The 26,033-nt window shown below is 41.4% G+C and overlaps 1 protein-coding gene across 8 annotated transcripts in view; it reads left to right on the top strand.

Moving 5' to 3' along the window:
• The window catches only part of LOC135219333 (zinc finger protein DPF3-like), a 345,538-nt gene that overhangs the window by 154,126 nt on the left and 165,379 nt on the right, over positions 1-26,033 (top strand). For 6 of the 8 annotated variants that reach the window (XM_064256003.1, XM_064256004.1, XM_064256001.1 and 3 more), the window contains one exon: positions 6,908-7,168. The exons of the other annotated variants lie outside the window; for them this stretch is intronic. In XM_064256003.1, coding sequence (XP_064112073.1) covers positions 6,908-7,168 — 261 coding nt within the window. The remainder of the gene's footprint in view (positions 1-6,907; positions 7,169-26,033) is intronic. 8 annotated transcript variants of the gene reach the window in all.

The following is a 26,033-nucleotide window of genomic DNA, read 5'->3' as shown; positions in this document are numbered from 1 at the left end:
GAGTTAACTCGGCGCTTTGTACTAATACTCATAAGAAATTTTCAACTTACAGATGGTCCGTTGTCAAGCGGTAGGGTGCTCCGCTACCCTCGGCAAGCCCTACAGCCATGTAGTCTGCCGGTCGCACGCAAACTGTGCCGTGCAACTTGAGCACTACATGGTCTGGCAACCGGACGCGTGCACCGTCTGCTATGCGATGGTGTCTATTCTCTCTGATAAAGTTAGTATCCTTACAGCGTCATTTGCATGGAATTTCTGTTACAATAACTTAAGAAGTTTCTAATAGATACTATTCCCCGAGTGGAATGTTAATTCGATTTCCTCTCTTACAGGCTACTTTGTCCCTCCGGCATGAGGCAAGGGTGGCGCTCAGGGGTTGGGTGTCAGGTTTTGGGAAGAATGCACCGGCGGGACAGCCGTACGTCCTGGCTGAAGATCTGTGCTCCCTTCTGTACCCGGGGGCCACGGCTACGACGGCTGTTCCGGCGCACATTGCTAACCCCATCATAGAGTCCATCCGACTGGCAATGCTGCCCATCCTGGAGGAACAAGATTGTGACCTGATGACGGAAGAGGTGGCGGCCATCAGCCTTCACCGCGAACCAATGGCCACCGAGGAGGAGGTAGGTGGTGAGGTAAGTAAGGCAGGTAGTCTTAAGTCCTACTCCTTCTTCTTCCTCTTCTTTCTGGGGCTTCTCTAAGTCCACCCCTGCTTGGGAAGGATCACTTTCGGTCATTCCCAAGCTTAAATCGGTAAGACCGAAATCCCTTCCAAAGGGATCGAAACCGACTCCATCAGCGGCGACTAAGTTGTCGTCGGCCCCGGTGCCGTCGACTTCTGCTGCCAAGTCGCCTGCTGCCAAGGATTCTCCCCCTCCTAAGGGGTCGAGAGCCAAATCCGCTAAATCCAAGGCGACGGAGTCCGGATTTGATGAGAGGCTTGAGTCGATACAACTCGCCCCGGGCTCAGATACCTCAGGCCAGGCAATAACGTCCCTGACCGAGAGGATCAGGCCCCTGGAGGAGATGATGACCGGATTCCTCCATTCTGGAACCCCGCCTCTGTCCATGACAGTGCCGGATGCGTCAAAGCTGCCGGCCTTCGAGAATAAGAACCCGTGGCGGTTGGCTTTACATGCCCCATTCTCAAATGGGAAGTTGACGATCACAGGGTGCGGAACCCGTCCGGTGGAGGACTTTGAGTTCTTCCCGTCTGGTCTCCAATTCCCATTCCCCGGATTTGTCAGACTAGCAGAACATGCGCTAGTCAGAGTAGACAAGGTCCCGAAGAAGACAGTGATCTTCCCTAGGGACCAAGCTCAAGCTGTTTGGGTTCGCACCCTCTCCGACTGGGGTTGCGTTAACACCAAACTAACGCCCCATAAAGGTAGTTTTACAATGTTTGTGACCCCAAACGAAGTTCCGTCACCCTGTACATCCAAGGTGGCGGAACTAACTATGCAAGCGGCGGCGGAGGATAAGCCCTTACCAGCGCTAAAAGAGACAGAGGCTACCTCTCTACTCTTCCCCGCAGATGTGGAGTTCTGAATGATGCTCCGGCTATGTTTACGGCAGGTAAACTTGATCCGGATTGCACTTCCACCCTATTCACCGAGAAGCTACCTAGGATTCCGGACCACTTGGTCAAAGCGGAATTCGAGGCAAGGACCAGATTAGGAAGGTCTATCAACTCCGTCACTGCGGCGGAGTTGGTAGCATCAACCTACACAGAAGAACAGTTGTTCTGGGGCCTTACGAAAGCTCTGCTACAGACTTTCCAAGCGGACCTATACGATTTCGTCATGGCGAGACAAGCATGTAGGAAGTACGTCCTGGCGAGTGCCTCTATAAGGCATGAGCCTAATAGACTCATAAAGTCCTCAATATGGGGCGAAAATTTGTTCCCGAAAGACGAGGTCAACAACGTCTTTCATGAGGCAGCCAGAACCAGAGCTAACCAGAGTCTTCGGGTCCACTGGGGACTTCCTTCCAAAAGAAAGTTTGATGGCCCCGGACACCAATCCAGACCCAAGAAGAGGCCAAGGAGATTTCATCCTTACCAGGCCTCCCGTCCTCAGGCGGTCTTGCAAGCGGTTCCGGTCTCTCAGGTCGGTAAGCCTTCAACATCTAAGGCTCAACCGCAGCAACAGTTTGTCCTAGTACAAACTCCGCCAGCTCAGCAGCCTTCGACCTCGACAGCCATAGTGACCTCCTAGCCTTCAACCCCTCCTACGAGTCACGAGATGCATTACGCGGCTACAATAGGCATGCCGGAAGTAGCAGGGCCAGAGGTGGCGCCCGGCTATGAGGCGGACTAAGCAGTAGAGGCTTCCATGGAGGCAGAGGTAGCAGACCTGCAGCCAGCCAGTGAGAAGGGAGATTATATCTCTTCCGGGACCATTGGACCTTCAGTCCATGGGCCCACAGTATAATCTCAAAGGGTTTGGGGTGGTAATGGGATAAAGGGCCCCCTCCGCCAATCAGTTTTTACCAGATTCCAACGGCGGAACTTATAGACTATACCAAAGATCTCCTGCAGAAGAAGGCTATAAAGAAAGTAAAACGCCTAAAGTTTCAAGGATGTCCGTTCAGTGTCCCAAAGAACGACTCGGACAAAAGAAGAGTGATTCTGGACTTCTCCCGTCTCAACTCATACATTCACTGTGACAGATTTCGCATGCTGACCATCTCGCAGGTGCGGACCTTACTTCCCCATGGGGCCGTCACCACCTCTATAGATCTTACAGATGCTTACTATCATGTTCCAATAGCAAGGAACTTCTCTCTGTACCTAGGTTTCAAGCTAGGAAAACAGGCTTACTCATTCAGAGTCGTGCCGTTCGGGCTCAACATTGCGCCCAGGGTATTCACCAAATTAGGTGAGGCGATAGTTCAAGAACTAAGAACTCAAGGGGTAATGTTAGTAGCCTATCTAGACGACGGGCTCATTTGGGCAGCCAGCGTCGATGAGTGCCACAAAGCAAGTCAAGGTGATAAAATTCTTGGAATTTCTGGGTTTCCAGATAAACAAGGAAAAATCTCGGCTCGTTCTGGCTTCCCGCTTCCAATGGCTGGGAATCCAATGGGACCTAAACAAGCACAAACTATCTCTCCCACCCAAGAAGGTCAAGGAGATAGCGACGGCTACGAAACAGTTCCTCAAGAACAAAAAGGCTTCTCGGCGTACCCAAGAGAGAATCCTAGGTTCGCTACAGTTTGCGTCGGTGACGGACGTCCTATTGAAAGCCAGATTGAAGGATATCAATCGAGCCTGGAGGAAGAGAGCCAATATCAATCTCAGGAACAAGATCTCTGTAATTCCACCCATTTTGACAAAAAGGCTCCGTCCATGGACGGAACGCCGGAACCTGGTCAAGTCAGTACCACTGCAATTCCCTCCACCGTCTCTAACTATCCACATGGACGCATCTCTGAGCGGCTGGTGAGGATACTCGCAACACAAGAAAGTCCAGGGAATGTGGTCGGATATATTCCGCCAGTTCCACTTCAATATTCTAGAAGCGATGGTAGTTTTCCTGACCCTAAAGCGACTGACTCCGGCCAGAAACCGTCATATAAGGTTAGTCTCGGACAGTTTAGTAGTAGTCCACTGCATAAACAGAGGAGGCTCCAGGTCAAGCAAACTAAATCACGTATTGATTGCGATATTTTCGTTGGCGGCGAAAAATCATTGGCACCTGTCAGCAACTCACCTGGCAGGAGTAAAGAATGTTATCACAGACGCACTTTCCAGGACAACTCCGCTGGAATCAGAGTGGTCCCTGGACAGGAAGTCGTTCCGGTGGATTTGCAATCAAATCCCGGACCTTCAAGTAGACCTATTCGCCATGGAATCCAATCACAAACTACCATGTTATGTGGCACCCAACCTGGACCCTCTAGCTTATGCCACAGATGCGATGTCCATAGATTGGAACAATTGGCAGAAGATTTACCTATTTCCACCGGTGAATATTCTGATGGAGGTCCTGCACAAGCTAAGATCTTTCACAGGACAGGTAGCATTAGTGGCACCCAACTGGCCAAAGAGCAACTGGTTTCGCTTCTTCTAGAACTGAATCTCTAGCCCAAACGGATCCCCCATCCAGAACTGACTCAGGTAGTACAAACTCAGACTGTGTCAGCTTCCTCAAGAATTCTGAGTGCCCTGACTTTATGGACTTCATGAAGTTTGCGGCCCAAAAGGACGCTAGTATTGATCCACTAAACATCTTATTCATAGAATCAGATAAAAGAGAATCAACGCTCAGGCAGTATGATTCAGCAGTGAAGAAATTGGCCATTTTTCTAAAAAATTCAGCTGCTCAAAGTATGACTACAAATCTGGCAATTTCGTTCTTTAAAACTCTATTTGAGAAAGGCCTAGCCGCTAGTACCATTACTACGATCAAATCGGCCATAAGGAAGATTTTTCAGCTTGGCTTTAATATTAACTTGTCAGATTCATACTTCTCTTCGATTCCAAGAGCATGTGCCCGTCTGAGACCAATAGACCACCCTCATACGGTCTCTTGGTTTTTGATTGACGTACTTAAATTAGCCTCAGACACTGATAATGAGTCATGCTCATATATAACCCTTTTCAGAAAGACCTTATTCTTAATGGCCCTGGCTTCAGGTGCCAGAATATCTGAACTCTCGGCGCTCTCTAGAAATCCAGATCATGTTGAATTCCTCCCGTCGTGTGAAGTATTACTATCCCCAGATCGGAAGTTCTTGGCTAAGAATGAGGACCCACAAAACAGGTGGGTTCCATGGAAAATTATTCCTCTGACACAGGACGCATCATTGTGTCCTGTCGTTACCCTTAAATCCTATTTGGCCAGGACTTCCGAAAAATCTTCAGGCCCCCTTTTCATTAGAGAGAAAGGTGGTATGATTTCTCTTAAAGGTATTAGACAACAAATACTCTACTTTATTAAACAGGCCAACCCGGATTCAGTCCCAAATGTCCATGACATCCGAGCAGTGGCTACCTCCATTAACTATTTTCACAATATGAATTTCGAAGACCTGAAGAAATATACAGGTTGGAAATCTCCAGCAGTATTTAAACACCACTATCTCAAGAACTTAGAGGCCCTTAAATTCTCAACAGTGGCTGCAGGGAGCATAGTCTCCCCTGAATGACCGAGTCTTATCAACTCCTTCCCTTAGCCCCCGTTTTGTCAGTCCTTTTTCCTTTTAATACTCTCTCCTTCTTACCTGCCTCGCTCGTATTCCCTGCCAACCATCTCTCTTCCAGGCCGGGCTGGTCGGTTTGCCATCCCGTCACTGGAACATATACATAGTGTTGAGACCATATTGGTATCACTGACCTGTCTGTACATACCTTTTGTATATTGCTTCAGATACCATTCTATTATATTGTCTTATTATATTATCTTATTAGTATTAAGCCATAGTTCAAGTTCAAGTGTAATTAGTAAGTAAATTTTCCGCCTTATTACAGTGCATTAAATTTATTCTTTAAGTGAACCTTAGGTTTCACTATCCCCTTTTTACATACTTGTTTGGTATCTGTTAAGCTTGGATGGAAATTCTCTTGATACTTTTTCACTGGCAGACACAGATCAAACCCAGAAAAGAGATTTTGACAAAGGAAAAATCTATTCTTGGAGAAGACCTGTGTCGCCCAGTGAACCCATCCCTTCTTCTTTCCCCACCCTTAACCAGTCCAAGCTTGGATGTCTATTCCAGGAATGAAGATGGCGGGCGGGTAGTAGTAGTAGTAGCGAGAGCGAGCGGAAAGTAAGGGGAGTCGCCTTTGTAACGGCTCTTGCCGTGGGAGGGACTTTGAAGAGGAATCCTCTAATTGGCAGAAGACCTGTGAGTAGTGGCTTCCACTCGCCCTTATGCTTATACCGACGCCCTTGGGGTGTTCGAGCTGAGGGTAGTAACTTCAGCATACCATGCTAGCTTTTTCTCTGGTATATTTAGGATCTATTTATACTTAGAAAAGTGAGCTACAGGAACTTTTCACTGGGCAACACAGGTTGCCCAGAAATAGATTTTTCCTATGTCAAAATCCCTTTTTTGGTATGCAGTAAATTACTATAATTATTAAATTATTTTCAGTTGACCAACTGTTATATTTTTAGTAATTCATCAGTCACATCTGTTGATTAGATATGGAATTGACAGTCAGTCTGAGAAGGAGAAAAAGTTTAGGAAAATATGTTGTGATTAAGTAAGGGGTCCTTTATATGTGTTTCTTTCATTTTACTCTACATGCTTAATGTTTTTAAAAAGTTATTTTGCCATATTATGTAATACAGCATTTTCACGATGCTAGCTTTTTTTTCAGGTAGCTCATCATAGCTAAAATACAAGAAACCTTGTGTTAAAATATGTTATATTTTCATATTTTCAAAGGTGCCTTTCATGTTTGAAGCTTAATTCAGTGATCTCAAGAACAGAATAAAATGTCAGTACTATCTGTTGTTCAACACTCCATTCATCATATACCAACATTGCTGATTGTGTTGAGGGCGGCTGTATTTTCCTCCTTTGTGGGAAAAATGAAGTAATTTTGTAAAATTTTTGGTTTAAAGGTTATTTTCATGTCTTTTGCACGTAAATTATTCTAGTTTGTGAATTGACAATATAGTACAGAAATTAAATTTCTTGTATGGTCCCATCCAGTTATGTAGTCATGCCATAAAATTGGCAAATAGTGAAAACTCAGTGTGAATTGTCAAATCTGATCCAGGATTTCCATCATTGCAACTGTTGTCTTTTTATTGATGTCTTTTATGGGTTGAGCATTGCTCAGTTGTTAGAATAACTATTATCAAGTAACTATATTTAGTAATGTTTTGTAAGATGTGTTGCAGGAAGCAGCATAGGGCTACAGGAATTTTTGTCATTTGGTTTTGACTTCCAGTGTGTGGTGCCCGCTACAAGACCAGACAGGGTCTCTCCTACCATCTCTCGCACACACACAAAGGGGGCAGGACTAACTCCGGGGGCAGTCGAACCAGAGGGGCCAGCAACAATTCTGCTGGTACTAGAGGCGAAACCCCAGCTGCACCTGCTGGGAGCTACCAACCCCAAGCCTACCAACCTGATGCTCTAGCAGGCCTGACAGAGTTTCAGGACAGTTACCTAGGTTACTTATCTGCGGGTCAGGATGCCTCGCCCACGGGTATGCTCTTCCCTCTTGTCATACTGGCCCTGTCTGTGCTTGCTTGTGCTTCCTCTTTGTCCACTTGCTTGCTCATTCTCATTCTTAAATGCAGATTTTTTTTAAGAAGTATATTTATGGTATCTCTGTAATGGACTTTATTATATGGTATATTGATATTCACCAATGCATATGAATCATCTTGCTTCAGTACTCTGCTTTTAAGTTTTGGTGAATGACATTTTAAGAGCATAGATAACTTTGCATTTTTCTGTATGCTGTAATGCCGAAGCTTTTAGTTAGTGCCAAGCTTTTTTTTTGCACTTACAAACCCTTGTGCTGAAACTAGTTATAGAGGCTTTGCTGTTGGAAATTTTAGTTGTTTGTGAAAAAAATAGTAAAGCAAAGGCAAGATTTTCTCACTTGAACATATTTTGCTTATATATCATGTTACTGGTGATAATTTACTAGTACTTAGTGGTCTTTATGTGTTTCATATAGTATAGCTTTGTGTTTTGTCCATATGTATAGCATAGCTAGGTATGTGTATTGTCATCTGATTTTTTAATGCATGTAGTGTTTATATAAATTTGTATTATATATATATATATATATATATATATATATAGATATATATATATATAAATATATATACAGGTACTCCTCATTTGATGATGTACTCGTTTTATGACAACTCGAGTTACGATGACAACATGAAGAGACAGAGAAAAAAACCGTAAAAGGAAAATAAAAACAATGCCAGTGGTGGCCAAAAGAGAAAGGCTATTCAGTGCCAATAATCTAGCCTAGCCTAGGTTTTGAAAACCTTGAAATCTATGGCTAAAACAATAAATAAGACTTTAATATACTTTGTTAAGAAAATCTATACAGTTGAACCTCTTAAAGTCAGCATTCCATGGTCTGGGAACTCCCCTGGTTGGCTTGATTCAGCCACCATTATTTCAATGCATGGCTGAACTGGCGCCACGTTGTTTACAACTTCAAGACATCAAAAATTATGTATATCCCCTTTGTTTTAGTGAGAATAATTCTTAATAATGAAAAGAAAATGTCAGAAGTCAAATAAGTTTTTTATATTAACTTGAAAGTAAATATATATTTTTTAATATTCCACTTGAGAAGTCTCTACCAGTCAATCATTTTAATCAAAACAATGTGACATTTGGCATGCATGAATTCCTTACTCTTAGTGTGCTTGAAAGACTTACATGTATAATAAAATTTTATAATTTTTTATACAACTTTGTATTTACATACATATTTGATATGTCACCCATGAGATCAGATGATACTAGAGGTAAGAAGTGCAAAATCTTTTTCAATGATAGAAAATGCTTATCCCATTAGCGAATAGTTTAGTATTCACTTTCCTCAATAGCTGGTATTGTGCTTTGTTTACGTTTTGACAGCGACATTCAATTGTGCCGTGATTGCCGAAATTCATGCATTATTTTTTTCGTCTCACTACCCTCTACAATAGAAATAAATGACAAAGAAACTAATAGTGATAATCATGAAATACAAAATTTAGAATTTGTAAGTCACTGCTGAATAATGTGCAGATTCTGAGAAAAGTTTAGCACTGTATTGACTTAGTATTGTTTTGACTTACTAGTAGGCTAACTCGAGAATTTAAGCTAAATGTGTTAAATAAAATACACTATTTTAAAGAAAATTATACATTATGAAGTTATAAAATGTTGAAGTTAAAATGAGTAATAAAATGATAAAAAGCATTATCAGAACTGCCAAGTAGTAGGCTATGTTGTGGAAACTAGTTCTGTGTATGATATATGACTGAAAATTAATGCTATTAGTCGAAATAAAGAGTAACGCATTTAACAACGAGTTTGTTTAACGACGTGGTTTCTGGAACGGAACTCTCTTGTTAAACGATATATATATATATATATATATATATATATATATATATATATATATATATATATATATATACACACATATACACACATATATATATATATATATATATATATATATAATATATATATATATATATATATATATATATATATATATAGATAAAATATATATACAGTGGTCCCCCCCATATTCGCGGGGGGATGCGTACCAGACACCCCCCATGTGAATAGTTAGAACCCGCGAATGTTTGGAACCCCTATAAAAACGCTAAAAACAGCCTAGTATTTGTTAGTTAAAACTCAAGAAAAACATACTACAAATTTTCATACTTTATTTTTTTGAAATATTTTTTATCACAAAAAGTGCATTATATGATGAAAATTGATAAAAAAAAACCCAGGAATTTGTGGATATTTCTCATAGAAAATACCGCGAATGTGCGAATTTTCCGCGAATAATGCGGGGAAACGTTCCCGAGAGAAATCCGCAAATGTGTGAGTCCGTGAATCCGGAGAACGTGAATAAGGGGGGTCCACTGTATAATAATTATATATATATATATATATATATATATATATATATAGTATATATATATATATATATATATGTGTATACATAAATATATATATATATATATATATATATATATATATATATATATATATATATATATATATATATATATATAGCTCGTGTCGGCCTATGAAAGGATCCTTAATATCATTCTTTCTAGGTAAAATTAATCTAAAACTTACCAGAGAAAAACAAAATTAAGAAAATATCAGTAAAACTGACTCGCTCACTCTTAAAAAGAAGTGTCGGTATGGTAATAGGGGCGAGTGGGAATCACTACCACGAGACATTCACCAATTAGAACTTCCAATCAGAATCCCCTTAAGAGAGAGCTGATACCAACGGGCGATGCAGCCGCTACTACTACTACTAGAGGACGCCACGGACAGCAGCGCCCCTAGCGGACATCCTTAATTTTTAGCGCTAGCGTCAGGACGCATTTTTTTCTGTGCTGTGCTAATCCCGGGATTTATCTTGTTCACCAACATGGAACGCTCTGCTATTGCAACGGCTAAGTTAAGTAACTCATAAGTAATGTTTTCCACATTTTTATCTTCCGGGTACCAGTATTTTCCTCTTAATAGGTCATATACGGTTTCCCGGTTGTCTCGTGGTGGCGCCATGCTGCCTCGTTAAGAATTCCCGGTCCTCCATACTGGGACTTCTTATCTTATGGGCTTACTATGTACGTTCATTGCTTTTTACATCGAGTTTTAGCTAGTTTAGCCCTCCTACCATCTCTCTTAGTTTGGTATTTAGGGCTATTATTATTATTCCGGCCCAGCATCCCGGCTCTTGCTCTTCATCGGCTATCGCTGGCTCCGAGTAGGCTTCTGTTTCTTGGAACAGTCTGCCTCCTCCTGGGCTTCTTTCTCTTTTACTAAAAGTGTCTTTTCCATCTTTTCGATGTATATTTATATTATATTTAGGGTGTTAGGCTAGCCTAGGTGCTTGTTCCTTGTATTGGTACAGCCTGGTTCACGTGGCCCTCTCACGGTTGTGTTGCTCGCGGCCTAGGCCACTTGCGGTCACGTGTTCCATCGCACCTTACCCTGCCCCTGCCCTCCCTTTCTGGTATAGGGAGGGGCTGGGGGACCCCTTGGTTGTCATGACAACCTCAGTCGCCTTCTCTCTCTCACTCTCTGAGGTGGCCAGGGGTTCCTCCCAGCGGGGGGTATAGGGCGACCACTCATGAGGTACCGGGTCTCCGAGCGGGTAGTCGGTGAGGCGGGGAGGAGTAGGCCATCCCCCCCCCTCTCTCTCTCCCGCCGTGTTACGCCGAGACCTTACCCCCCCCCTCCCCAGTTGCTCAGCCACCTTCCCTCGCTATAACGAAAGGAGCCTTCCGTCGCAGCCGGGGCACCTTTGGTTATAGATTACTGGCTCCGCCAGCGGGCGGGGTGGGGACTACTAGTGGTCGGTTGCTTGCCTACTATATCCTTACATCTCATTTCCCCCCGCTACCGGAAGGGAGCTTGCTTCTTACCCACGTGCCACATCCTTCTAGTATACTGGGGAGAAAGGTTTGTTATTATTGTTATTTTAAGGATATACCCTAATTTTACAATGAATTGTTTAATTTTATTTTTATTTATCTACCATCCCCGCCATTTCCGTCGTGGTTTCCATTTACCACCACTCCTAGTTGGTTTCCTTTTGTGTCCCCGCCATCAGCGGAGCTATAGCCTAGGGCACCCAACCAACCTGGTTACCACACGTATTATGGGGGGGCTCTGGTTTAATCTAACTTTATCGCTCCGGCACCAGCGGAGCATCTGTTAGACTGTAAGTGTTTTTCTGATACTCATGTATCTTTCCACTTACAGGCTACCAACTGTCAGGTCCCAGCGTGCAACGCGACGTTGTACGACCCCTGCGGCCACGATGAGTGCAGGTCTCACGCCCCCTGTGCCACGTCATACAACGAGATGATCGTCTGGCACCCAGAAGCCTGCGCCATCTGCTACGACCTAGTTGGTCAGCTGGGAGATGGGGTAAGTCCATTATAGGCTTCCTTATCATTTTACTAACAACTCTTAGTCATAAGTTTGTTAACCCCGTTCCGCCACTAGAAGCTCATCTCGCCCTTTCTTTCAGGCTACCGGTGTGAGGGAAGTCGCCCTCGCCACCCTGAAAGCGTGGGTGGGCGGCTTCGGGAAGAACGCCGCCAAAGGCCAGCCATACATTCTGGATAAGAAGCTGGCCGTCCAGATCTTCCCTGCGGGCAAGTCAACTGGATATGTTGACCCCTTGTCCGCAGCCCTCTGATAGCTCCATCCAGCAAGATCTCCAGCAAACCTTTGAGGTCGTAGCTTCCCAGGAGTCGGTCCCGGACGTCGCTGCCCTGGACCTAAACATCGAGCCCATGGCGGTAGGGGTAGAGGATTTGTTGGTTGAGGTAGGTGTGTCGGGCGCCCAAGGTCTTTCCTTGGGTGCTCCTGGATCTTCTCCTGTCCCTTCTTCGAGCGCTTCTTTCCAAGGCTTTGTGGGATCTGAGATCCCTACCCGCTCTCCCGCTCTCTCTGTACCCCCAAAGGTGAAGGGACAGAGAGAACCGAAGACTCTAGCTAAGACAACTTCTAGGAAGTCGTCTTCGTCTTCTTCGGCTAGGAAGTCGTCGACTTCCTACGCCGACGCGGTGAAAGCTAAGCCGAGTTCTTCTCACTCGAAGAGCTCTAGAAGCAAGGCTTCTAAGGAGAAGGCCCGCGCTCCCGCCGAGCCAGTGCCTTCTCCCGCCTCCACCGCTTCCACCCCGGCAACGCCGGTAGGAGGAGCAGGGCCTAGCACCTTTGATCCCTCTGCTTTCTCAGCAGTGGTGATGCAACAGGTGGGCGAGCTGGTTGGCTCGCAAGTCTCCGCCCTGGGGACGAGATTCGAGCAGATGTTCGCACAATTGTCGAGCACTCTGTCTCAATCAGGCCAGTCTATACAGGATCTCTCTAACAGGGTTAGAGAGAATGAGGACCGGGTAGCCGTCTATCTCAGGTTCCTCTTCCAGTCTCCCCAGTACCAAGCACTGGCGTTCTCCAACTCCCGCCATAACGACTCTCTGCCAGCTTTCTCCATGGAGAAGAAACCCATGGAGAGTAGCTGCCTACGCTCCTTTTAAGGTTTGGGGATGATCTCTATCCCGGAGTGTGGAACTCGGAGGATTGAGGACTTCGAGTTTTACCCTCCGGGTCTGACGCAGCCTTTCATCGGTTATGCTAGGCTCACTGTAAACGGCTCTGACTAGGGAAGACAAGATCTCTAGAGAGTCTGTCTTGTACAGTAGGGATCATGCCCAGCGGGAATGGGTTCACTGCCTTGAGGACTGGGAGTGCTCGAACACTAAACTCCAGGCCTATAAGAGTCCCTTTACTATTTTCGCGACGGAAGAGGAGGCTTCTCTTCCGTTCGCCACGAAAATAGTAGAGAAGACCCTTCAGGCAGTCCTCAAGGATGAGCCCATCCCACAGTTGAGGGAGGCGGAGTCTACTTCTCCGCTCTTCCCGGCTTTCGGAGAATTGTGGGAGAACTTGCCAGCTACGTTCACGCTTGGTAAGCTCAAACCGGACTGCGCCATGGACCAGTTCGGCGAGAAGCTGCCAAGGCTGCCGGATTCCCTAATTCAGGCAGAGTTTGACGCGCGAACCAGGTTTGGCAGGTCCCTCAATTCCCTTATAATAACGGAAATGGCTGCTCTCTCTTATGCCACAGAACCGCTGTTCAAGATTTTTGGCAAAATCTCAGTTTCAGACGGTCCTAACAGATGCTTTCGACTTCTCCAGCTAGGAGGAATTGCCGAAAGCACGTTCTGCAGGAGTGTACTATTAGGCACGAGCCGAATAGACTCTTGGCTTCTAGCATGTGGGGAGCGGATCTCTTCCCAGAGTCCGCTGTTAACGAAGTGCACCACGAGGCTGCTAGGCTCAACCAGAGCCTTAGAGCTAGGTGGGGTATTTCTTCAAAGAGGAAACAAGAATCCGTCCCCACTGCTGGTAAGAAACCAAAGAAGGCTGGTAAGGGGTTCAAGCCGTATCAGAAACACCAGCAACAGCAGCAATTTGTGCAGGCCGTCCCAGTTACCCAACAAGGACAACCTGCTAGTTCGAAACAGAACCAGCCCATCCTCCTGTTTGGTTCCTCAACCACAGCCGTCGACCTCCTACGCAATCTCGCCGGCCTTCAACCCTTCATATGAGGCTCAAGGCTACAAACAACCGAGAGGTAGGGCGAGAGGTTACTTTCGCCAGCGTGGCGCAGGAAGGGCGACAAGGAGCAGGCAGTTCAGAGGAGGGCGTGGTGGCAACCCGCCCATCAACAATGAGGCTCCCCAGGTAGGAGGGAGGCTGTTCCTCTTCCGCCACAGGTGGGGGTCAGCAATTGGGCACAGAGCATAGTGTCCAAAGGTTTGGGTTGGTTGGAGTTGGATCAAAGATCCGCCTCCAATCAAATCATTCCACCAGATACCATCAGAGGAATTGACAGATTACGCGGAAGAACTCCTTCAGAAAGGAGCTATTGCGAGAGTCAAGCATCTAAAATTTCAAGGTCGCTTATTCAGCGTGCCAAAGAAAGGCTCAACAAAAAGAAGGGTAATCTTAGACTTGTCAAAGCTAAACTCTTTCATTCGTTGCGACAAGTTCAAGATGCTTACCCTCTCGCAAGTAAGGACCTTACTTCCGCGTGAGCCGTCACATGCTCCATCGATCTTACAGACGCATACTATCATATCCCTATAGCCAGGCACTTCCGCCCATTCCTAGGATTCAGGCTAGGAAATCAGACATTCTCATTCAAAGTGATGCCTTTCGGTCTGAATGTAGCCCCCAGGGTATTCACGAAAATAGCAGAAGTGGTTGTACAGCAATTGAGAACTCAGGGAATCATGGTAGCAGCATACCTCGACGATTGGTTGATCTGGGCACCAACCGTCGAGGAATGTCTCGCAAGCCACCAAAAAGGTAGTTCACTTTCTGGAACATCTGGGGTTCCAGATAAACAAAACGAAATCCAGACTTACCCCGGAGTCTCGTTTTCATTGGCTGGGAATCCAATGGGATTTGTCTTCCCACAATCTGTCAATTCCAGTGGCCAAACGGAAGGAAATAGCAAAATCTGTCAGGCAATTTCTCAAATGCAAACAAACATCAAGGAGAAACCAGGAGAGAATCCTAGGGTCCCTTCAGTTTGCTTCGGTAACAGATATCCTCCTGAAAGCAAGACTGAAAGATTTAAATCGAATTTGGCGATCAAGAGCAAACACCAAATTTCGAGACAAGTTGTCAGTAATCCCACAGATCCTCCGCAATCAACTCCGTCCTTGGTCAAAAGTAAAGAACTTAGCCAAGAAGGTACCCCATTCAATATCCCCTTCCAGTGTTAACCATTCACACGGACGCCTCCCTGTCCGGGTGGGGGGGATACTCTCAGTTCAAACAGACTCAGGGACTTGTCAGTTCAATTTTGCCAGCTTCACATAAACGTTCTGGAAGCAATGGCAGTATTTCTTACCTTGAAGAGACTGCTTCCCCGAAGAAGTCTCATCTAAGGCTAGTTTTGGACCAGTGCAGTGGTAGTTCATTGCATCAACAGAGGAGGGTCAAATCCAACGCACGTGAATCATGTCATGATAGCCATTTTTGCTCTAGCAAACAAACACAAATGGCATCTGTCTGCCACTCACCTGGCAGGGGTCAGAAATTGTGATTAGCAAGCGGGAGCCCTGTCCGGTCAGTTCCTCTGAATCAGAATGGTCTCTAGACGACGGGTCATTCCAGTGGATAAGCCTGAGAGTCCCAGGTCTCCAAGTGGATCTCTTCGCCTCACAAGCGAACCACAAGCTCCCTTTGCTATGTGGCCCCCAACCTGGACCCTCTGGCTTATGCCACGGACGCCCTGTCGTTTGGACTGGAATCAGTGGAGAAGAATTTATGTTTTTCCTCCAGTGAATCTCCTCTTGAAAGTCCTAAGCAAACTAAGGTCTTTCAAAGGGATAGTAGCTCTGATTGCACCGGACTGGCCCAACCCGAGCAACTGGTATCCTCTTCTTCTGGAATTGGGCCTCCGACCTCAACGGATCCTCAATCCCAAGCTATCACAATCAGTACAAATGAGGACTGTGTTCGCTTCCTCAGGAATTCTCCAGACCCTAACTTTATGGACTTCATGAAGTTTGCGGCTAATAAAGATGCTAATATTGATCCACAGAATATTCTCTTTCTAGAATCAGCTTAAGAGAGAGTCAACCAGTTAGGACAATATGACTCAGCTGTTAAAAAATTAGCATCTTTTGCTTGGAAAAAAAAGAATCGAACACTACAACCATGACAGTTAATCTAGCTATATCCTTCTTCAGATCCTTGTTTGAAAAAGGTTTAGCAGCTAGCACTATTACCACTCATAAATCAGCTTTGAAGAAGATCTTTCAAGTAGGTTTTCAGATAGATCTGACGGAATCTTATTTCACGTCTATCCCTAAAGCCTGTGCTAGACTTAGACCTTCCCTCCCAAAGGCCTACTACAGTTTCATGGTTCTTAAATGATGTCTCAAACTAGCTTCAGATACTGACAACTCGTCTTGTACATTCATAATGCTCCTGAGGAAGACATTATTCTTATTAAGTCTAGCTTCAGGAGCTAGAATTTCAGAACTGTCGGCTCTATCCAGGGATGCGGGTCATGTGGAATTCCTCCCATCAGGAGAAGTTCTACTTGCTCCGGATCGTAGCTTTTTAGCCAAAAATGAGGATCCTCTTGCAATGGTGCCCCTTGGAAAGTTATCCCACTTCCCCAGGATCCTTCTCTCTGCCCAGTATCAACTCTTAGAGCCTTTCTATCTCGTACTTCATCAAGATCCTCAGGTGCTCTCTTCATGAGAGAAAAAGGTGGTACTTTGTCAGTAAAAGGTATTAGGTTTCAACAACAAACTCCTTTACTTCATTAAACAAGCAATCCTGATTCATTCCCAAAAGCACATGATATCATGGGGAGTAGCCACCTCAATTAATTACTTTCAGCATATGAACTTTGAGGATCTTAAAAGTGTATACTGGATGGAAATCCCCGACAGTCTTTAACGTCATTATCTTAAGTCCTTGGAATCTTTAAAATTTTCAGCAGTAGCAGCGGGAAACATTGTTTCCCCTGATACTGTATAGTAGTCGTAGTATAGATCCAGGTCTCCTTTCTACCTACATCATCCAACATGCCTCACCCTATCGCCATGCTACTTGGATATCTAGCCTTAGCCGCTGAATCATATAGTGGATTGTCCCTTATTTTTTTGCTAGGGACATCCACACTTGTACTGATGGTGTACTTCAGTGTACCTACCCTTATTTTTATGCTAGGGTAGGACACAATGTGTTTGTATATTTTGTAAATATTTTCAAGTAAATTCCTTTTGTTTATATTACACTACATCATTGTAATTTACTGTGATTACTGTTTTTAAGTACTTTAATTACTAACGTTCTGTTAATTTACTTTTTAGTATAAGTTAGTTTAAGTACTTAGTTGTATGCTGTAATTGATTTACTTATATTATATCCATCATTTTACAACTGCCTTTCATTTGTTCCCTTTTTTCCCATCTTGTCTGTTCTTTTCCTCTGGTACTCTTTCATAGGCCGACACGAGCTGAGCCAGAAAAGGGATTTTGACGAAGGCAAAAATCTATTCCTGGTGATTGGCTCGTGTCGCCCTATGAAACCCACCCTATTTGTTTTCCCCCCCATGCAGGACAAGATGTTTTTATATTAAGGATGTCCGCTAGGGGGGCGCTGCTGTCCGTGGCGTCCTCTAGTAGTAGTAGTAGCGGCTGCATCGCCCCGTTGGTATCAGCTCTCTCTTAAGGGGATTCTGATTGGAAGTTCTAATTGGTGAATGTCTCGTGGTAGTGATTCCCACTCGCCCCTATTACCATACCGACACTTCTTTTTAAGAGTGAGCGAGTCAGTTTTACTGACATTTTCTTAATTTTGTTTTTTCTCTGGTAATTTTAGATTAATTTTACCTAGAAAGAATGATATTAAGGCCTCCTTTCATAGGGCGACACGAGCCAATCACCCAGAAATAGATTTTTCCTTCGTCAAAATCCCTTATATATATATATATATATGGTGGATGTATGTTTTCCATATTCAGAAATAGGTTGGCTTTAGTATGCATTTTGTATTTTTGTGTCTTGTTTGATGAATGGCTTGGTAATTTCCCTGAGAGATTTTCCATTCAAACATTCAGTATGTGATGCTGTTCAGTAATGGTAAGTATTGTACATTTCTAACATTTTTTATTAATTTTTTTTGCTACTTTTCTAAAACCAAAATCTCACTTCATTTTTTATCAGACAGTGAAGCTGTTGTTCAGTTTTGAAAATCATTAGTTTTTTGGTGTTCAAGGTATTTGTTGTTTACTATTTTTAATTGTCCTTTTAGATTTACTGAGGATGTAGGTAGATAACATTACCTGAACTGCCTTTTTTATCTTATATCTAAGAATATTTTGGGTGTTATATTTTGGGTGTTACGCACGCTTTGACATATGGCACACATCTTCCCTTGTTAATGTTGTGCAATCAATCACTAATGCATGCATTACTCTCTTAAACGATCTTCATTTCACAGCACTTGTAATGAAAACTTGCAACATTCTCAAGAAATTTTGTATTTATTATCTTTATTTTTCTGTAGGTTATACTGTATGTCACCTTTATTGGTTTTTTATTACTTATGTACATCACAAAATTCTCAGCTCTACTGTTATTTTGGATGTACAATATTGGAGAGATGCAGAATAACCTGAAAAAGAAGAGAAAGATGTATATACCTTTAAAGTATATAGTGTATATTTTCTAAGTATATAAAGTGGATGTATGGATATGATGGATGTGTGTGTTTGTGCCACATACCCTTTTACATGCATTGAGCAATTTCAACCAAATTTGCTATACTACATCTAAGTTAGCATTGGGGAAAGAATAATGTGGAAGGGTAAGACATCACTAGTACCAAACATGGGCTGTGGGGAGGGGGTGGGAAAGGAGTGGAAATGAGAATAACCTAAAATGACAGATATTAGTGTCCAAACCATAGATTTTGAGGTCACTGAGATGAACAGTGACACTTTGTATTTCACCATTTCTCACCCCTATTCTTATTGGGGCTGAACTTGGACTTGAAGGGCGCAGCGAGTGTCTCTGTTCATCCTAGCATTCTCAAAAACTATGGACTAGACAGTGGTACCTCGAGATACGAAATTAATCCGTTCCGAGACGGCCTTCGTATTATGAGTTTTTCGTATCTTGGAACACATTTTACATGTAAAATGGCTAATCCGTTCCAAGCCCTCCAAAAACATCCCAGTAAATTATATTTCCAGGCCTAAAACACATGTTCTAGGGTTACGACGGAAGAAATATGTCTCCAAAAAGGCAAAATACTGTACATACTTGAGTAATATTCAACTGCATGTAATGTTCAACCCCATTTTTACTGCATATATTAGGACTTTAGCATATGTCCCTTAGCAATAAGCCTAGCCTATGTTAGCGGTTGCTACTGTAGCCTAGTCTATGATTCTGACATCTAAACCTAAGAGCTAAAAGCTTAGAATATGCCAATAAAATGTATAAATAATCAGTATGTACTCATTTCAAATAATTATTAATTAATCATTAACTATAATACACAAACAAAGAAAAACCAAACCTTCCAATCGATTGTTTACATTCTTACGAGTATCGAACGAGTGCCAAGCAATCATTTTTCCTAGCACACAGTAAGCCATAAATTGTCATTATTATCTCTCTTCAACTAATGAAACCACCAAACAGTATAATAACCATTCATTTCTATTATTTATTCTATCTTTACCTAATGGAGATACCGAGTTACTGACAGCTGTAATGAAACATACGTAACACGTAACGTAATAATAAAACGGAAGAATTCTAAAAAATGCCTATTTGTTGGCAGACTGATTTATTTTATATTTTTTGATATCTAATTCACAATTTTTTTATTAAATGTATTGCATGTACTCATTTCAAATAATTATTAAGTAACCATTAACTATAATAAAAAAAAAAAAAAAAAAAAAAAAAAAAAAGCTTCCAAACGTCTGTTAACATCCAGCACTTACTAGTATTGAACGATCGCCAAGCAATCACTTTTACACAGTAAGCCATAAATTTTCATTATCTCTCTTCAACTACTGAAACTACCAAACAGTATGATAACCATTCATTTCTATTCTTTATTCTATCTTTACCTAATTTTTTTTTATTAAATGTATTGCATGAATAAGTTTTTCAATTTACAGCAACCTTTTACCAATAGAATACTTAAACCACAAGGGGTAGATGCTGACCAATAGGAGAGCAGGACCTTATGGGGTGACTAGCATCAGGAACCAATGGGAGAGCGGGAGGATGGTGGTGAGTTTACTCAGTTGGCGGCGCGGGAGTTTTAAAATTGTTCTCGGTGGTCCGGGCGAATCTCGGGACTTTACAGCAACAACCTTTCGTATCTTGAAAACTTTTCGTATGTAGAGCAGTAACATTTTTCGCATTGGCTTTCGTATCTCGAGTTTTTCGTAAGTAGAGCCTTTCGTATCTCGAGGTACTACTGTATATATTATTTTTGACATTTTATTTTTACCCCTTCTCAACCCCCCTTCCTATTCGGGTGGAACTTGAACTTAAAGGGCATCGAGAGTGTCACTATTCATCTCAGCAGCCTCAAAAGCTATGAATTAGACACTAATATACTTTGTTTTTGGTTATTTTTAGGTGTCACCACCTTCCCACCCCCTTCTCACCCCCCTTTCCTACTGGGGCGAAACTTGGACATAAAGGACATCGGAAGTCTCTCTATTCATCTCGGCAACCTTGAAAACTATAAATTAGACACTAATATCTATTGTTTTTGGTTATTTTTACATGTCATCCCCTTCCCAACCCCTTCTCATCCCCCCTTCCTCCTGGAACTGAACTTGGACTTGAAGGCCATTGGGAGTGTCACTATTCATCTCAGCAACCTCAAAAACTATGGATTAGACACTTTCTGTTACTTTTATGTCACCCTTTCCCACCCCCTTCTCAACCCCCTTTCTATTGGGGTTAAACTTTGGCTTGAAGGGCATTGTCTCAGCAACCTCAAAAATATGGATCAGACACTAATATCTGTCCTTTTCAGTTTCTTACATGCCACCCTCACCTTTCTGCCCCCTTCTCACCCGCCTCCTATCAGGGCTGAACAAGGAATTAAAGGCACCGGGAGCATCACTGTTCATCTCAGCGGACTCAAAATCTATAAATTAGACACTAATGTATATTGCTTTTTGTTATTCTTGTTTTATTCACTTTCATTTTGCATGTCTTACATCTTACCATCATTCGTCATATTATCTCCCAAATACTTGCAAGAGAAAAAATATACATTTCAATACTGTCCATACTAACAGTTATTTCTGTCTTTCTGCCTTCCCTTTATCCGTAAACCCTTGCCTTGTAAACACCCATTTCAAGTTTCTATGCTCACAAATTTCCAGAGCCTTTCACCATTTTTGATGTACTGTAAATGTACACCAAAATCTCCTGTCCTTTCCTCGACTTTTACCATCCTTACATCCACAGAAATTTCTAACAAACATAGAAGCATATCCTTCTTTTACCAGGTAAACTTTCATAGGAAACCGGTCGGTGGTAATTATTCTAACACAACCTGTTCTTTCTTGCTCTTTCTCTACAAACACTCTTGATCATTATCCTCAACCTTCTCCACCATACATCTCCAACCTTTTCAGCTAATTGAAAGCCCATTGAGGCTTTCAGTTCACTGTATAACTTTTCATAAAGATATTTCAGAAGAAGCCTCTTCCACTTTTTCTTTATTGTCTAACCCATATTGACCTGCTTGGCTCCATTCTTTTATTATCAGATCTATACATAGCTTCCCTTGGATAGTAAACCAGATACTAATAGATAGTCCATTATTGTCCTTTCCACATAGAAATGTACTTACCATATATTTCCTCGTATAAGACAACCTTTAGATAAGAAGAGGTAAAAAATCATGGCAAATTTTCATGAATTTGTCTCATATCTGTTGTATAGGACGACTTCTAAATTACAAAACCGATTTTTTTTGGATAAAAGTGATTATTCTCACAAATTAAAGAGTCCAACTGTTTATGATAATGACTCAAATAAAAGTTTTGCTTGTTGTATCCAATTACAGTATTACTAATTATCTTTGTTACTGTGTTACAGAATATAAACATCGTCATGTATATCATTTGCGTTTGATATTGTTTAAATTCTCAAAATCTTGGCTGATTTGAGTACTATTGATATCTTCATTGCCATTATATATTTGTTAGAAGAGATAAAATTTGGATATACCTTTTCTTGTAAATTAACGAAGTTTGGTTGGAAACATGCACAAGTTACTTCATTGTATAAGCATTAGGTGCGATTTCTCCAGTTCTGAACATCACTTCTGCCTGGCCATTATTAGTTTTATATTCAGCCTCAGGCCATAACCTGCAGTTTTAATTAACTAGTATTTATTCTTGAGATCTTTATTGCATGAAGGATAAACAAAAATGCATTTTATTTTTACTTATGGAAGCCACCATTTAGAATCACCAGAGTTTAACAACTTGACAATTTTAACAGAGCTCTTAGACGATAACAATAATCGCTTCATCCAGAATTCTAAAATCCGGAATTTTTAGTGGAGGATGGAGGAGTATCATTAGTATTACAGTCGAGGAGAGAGAGAGAGAGAGAGAGAGAGAGAGAGAGAGAGAGAGAGAGAGAGAGAGAGAGACAGGCTATTGCCTTGGTTAGGTTGTTACACTGATAGATATCCACTTGCAAATGTTGAATAATAGTTGTATTGAGAATAATTATAATTGTAATAATTGTAATAAAACTTGTTTTACTGTGGTAATTATACAGACGATGAGAGAGAGAGAGAGAGAGAGAGAGAGAGAGAGAGAGAGAGAGAGAGAGAGAGAGAGAGAATAACTATTGCCTTGGTTAGGTTGTTGCACTGATAGATATCCACTTGCAAAAGTCGAATAATAGTTGTATTTAGAATAATTATCATTTTGATAAAACTTGTTTTGCTGTAATAATATTGCATTAATTATCGTATTACAATGTATGAACAGAACAATGATGTGCCATTTGCATTCTAGTTTTATCTACATCTAAAAATAATCAGATGATCATGGTTTGCCAGTATCATCACTGCCTCTAGTTGCCGAATAGAACTTAATTCAGAAATATTTCCTTTCATACATTATCAAAGTTGGGTTAATAATACCAATTCTATATCATGTTTTTCATGCATACATTGCCTAAAAGGGAAACCAGTTTTATTTACGTTTCATCGCCATTGTCAAACAACCGCAAATAACAATACAGTGGTCTCCCTGTATTCACAAGGGATGTGTACCAGATCCCCCCGGGAATAGTTAAATCCGCGAATAGTTGGGATCCCTATAAAAATGCTGAAAACAGCCTATTTTGTTAGTTAAAACTCAAGTAAACCCAACTTGAAATATTTATACTTGGTTTTTTTAAGTTTTATCACAAAAAATGCATTTTATGATAAAATAAAAAAAAACAAAAACATAAAAAACAGGAATTTCTGGATATTTCTCATAGAAAAATACAGGTAGTCCCTGGGTTACGACGAGGGTTCCATTCTTGAGACGCATTGTAAGCCGAAAATCGTTGTAAGCCGGAACATTGCCAAATATCGTAAGAAAACCTTACTTTTAATGCTTTGGGCGCATTCAAAACTATGTAAACTACATCCTTATTGCATTTTTCATAAAAAAAACCTTCAAATATTGATTATTTTGCATTTTTGGTGTCATATTGCTTGTGCCAGATCAGCATTGTAGGCGTCGTAACCCTGGAATATGCGTCGCAACCCTGGAAATAAGTTCTGATGAATGTACAGTAATTGAAAAGTGCCTTAACCTCGGAACGTCATAAGCCGAACCCATCGTAACCCGGGGACTCCCTGTACTGTGAATAGGTGAATTTTCAGCGAATAATGGGGGGAAATGTTCCCGAGAGAAATCCATGAATGCGTAATTCCGCGAATCTGGAGGACATGAATACAGGGGTCCACTGTACAAAAATGAACAATAATTATCGTATATAATGATCTTTCATATGAGTGAATTGTTCTAAACAGTTACAAATAGCTTTGAGTGCTGCCCCACTTGATGTTCTCTGCCTTTTTGTTGTAGAAGCATTGGGAAACGTGAAAAGAGAGTCATAAAATCATTTAAAAAATGCCATGGATAGTACCAAAAATGATTTGTATGATATTGACGACGAAGCCGAAGACAACTCGCCAGAACCAGACTAGAATTATGATGGCACATGTGACCAATCTTGTGATATGTATCAGAAACTTGTAATGAAAAATTAATATTATGGTATCCTAAAATTTATTATACCATAATTACACCACCATTGAAATTTCTAAAAGATTACCGAAAGTTAAAGGTTACTGTGAGCGCATCAGTGCAACCGTAACTTGAAGTTTACATTTTCTCACCTGGGATCACAAAGATATTATTCTTGAAATAGGGTATTTGTTAAGATATGCCAGTAATATATAAGGTGAAAATGGTTTTATTACCTTTATTAACAGTTTATTTCATAAAGTGAATCTTCATGCATGTTGGTGCTTAGGCTATAGCACCGAGGCTGAGGCTAGCCTACTGACACACCTTAGAATTCAACGTTTGATTTTTAGGAATTGTAGTGTAAGACAACCACCAATTTTTAGGGGCGAATTTTAGGATTTAAGGTTGTCTTATATGCAGAAATATATATGTACGGTAATTATACCCTCTCACTACCATACAGCAACATTGCAAATGTAGCCCCATCAACTCTCTTCAAATTCACAGTTGGACTAGATGTTTAGCATTGATGATATTAAAATAAACACAAGTGGGAGAAATAAACAAATGTAACACACTTGAAACCTTACCAGTTATTCAGTTTCTTGTTACCCAAAACAATTACATTACGTACTAGTATTACATTGTTATTGGTCTCGCTGTGTTGTTAATGGTGAAGATAACTTCTGAATAGTGCCATTGAGCAAATGAAACATTATCTGTTTCCTTGTAAAGTTTTTTATTGAGATAAGAAAGCTGTAAAATTTATAATAAAGGAAACTAAAATATGATAGATCAGGCTTAAGCAAAACAGTCATTGTACTATAAGTTAAAACATTAGATAAATTATGTAAGCAGCAGGAGACCAGTGATTCCACTTCTAAATTGTCAGCAGTTTCTTTTGAACAGTAAAGACAATAGGCATGGCACAAATAATCAGAAATTTATATTGTATGGCAATCGGAAGACAGTGGATCATAATATGTATATATGTACTGTATATAAGAAAATACCACCCAATCAAACTACCATGTTATTGTTAATATCATGTTGAATATTCATATGAGTACAGTATCCAGTTAAGGAGATAAAAGCATCCATTTAATTAAATGCAGAAAAATTTTTGAAACTATGAAATTGAATGAAAAGTGCATTGAACATTTTTAGATTTAACAAGGAATTTTTTTATTAGCTTGAATATTTACACTTACTTGGCCATGCAAATTTTTCCAGGCCTGGGTTTCATTTTTATTGGAGACTTCCACATTTTTCTTGCTCCTCTAGGAAACTGAGTACAGCACCTTTCCCATTACTTGAACTGGAATTTTCTAAATCTTCCTTCTCAGTTTGTCACCTCATTAATGTATTTGTCCACACACTTAAAGGAATCAGTATTGTAATATGCCTTGGAATAACTTCCTCTTTTTCATCTAAGTGTGCTTGTCCCTGTTACTTCACCATATTTTTCATTAATAGCTATTATACAGTGCTCAAGGTAGTTTTTGGTTCTTTGTGAAACTCCATAATCACAACTAGGTCTCCACTCCTCAAAGTTCACTATGTATACATTGCTTCTAGGCTTTCTGCTTCATATTTAAATTTGCTAGAAATCTATTAGTATCTACTACAAGATTTATTTAATCAAGTCCTTACTCTCTGAAGCATACCTTTATTATCGAAATCGCTGTTGAGGATAATTATTAATCTGCCTGTCTGTATCAGTTTATGACATTGTGTAAATCTAGAATAATATTAACATTAACTAAATCAAGTTCATAATCATGAATTAATCTCTCTGGTGTGATGAGGTTTAGACTTTGAAAATGCTCCTGCAAGTGTTCTAGGACCTTCCATAAAGGAATTGGTCTTCTGTTTAGCTATTTGGCACACTGTAAGCTTGCTATCTCATAAATCTAAGACAGTGTACCTGATTGATCCTTGTATCAACATTTGGGTGAATTTCATCCATTCTCTGATAGAGCCT

This window comes from Macrobrachium nipponense, chromosome 1 (genome assembly GCF_015104395.2).
Source record: "Macrobrachium nipponense isolate FS-2020 chromosome 1, ASM1510439v2, whole genome shotgun sequence".
NCBI lineage: Eukaryota > Metazoa > Arthropoda > Malacostraca > Decapoda > Palaemonidae > Macrobrachium > Macrobrachium nipponense.
This window is presented reverse-complemented; position numbering and strand designations above follow the sequence as displayed.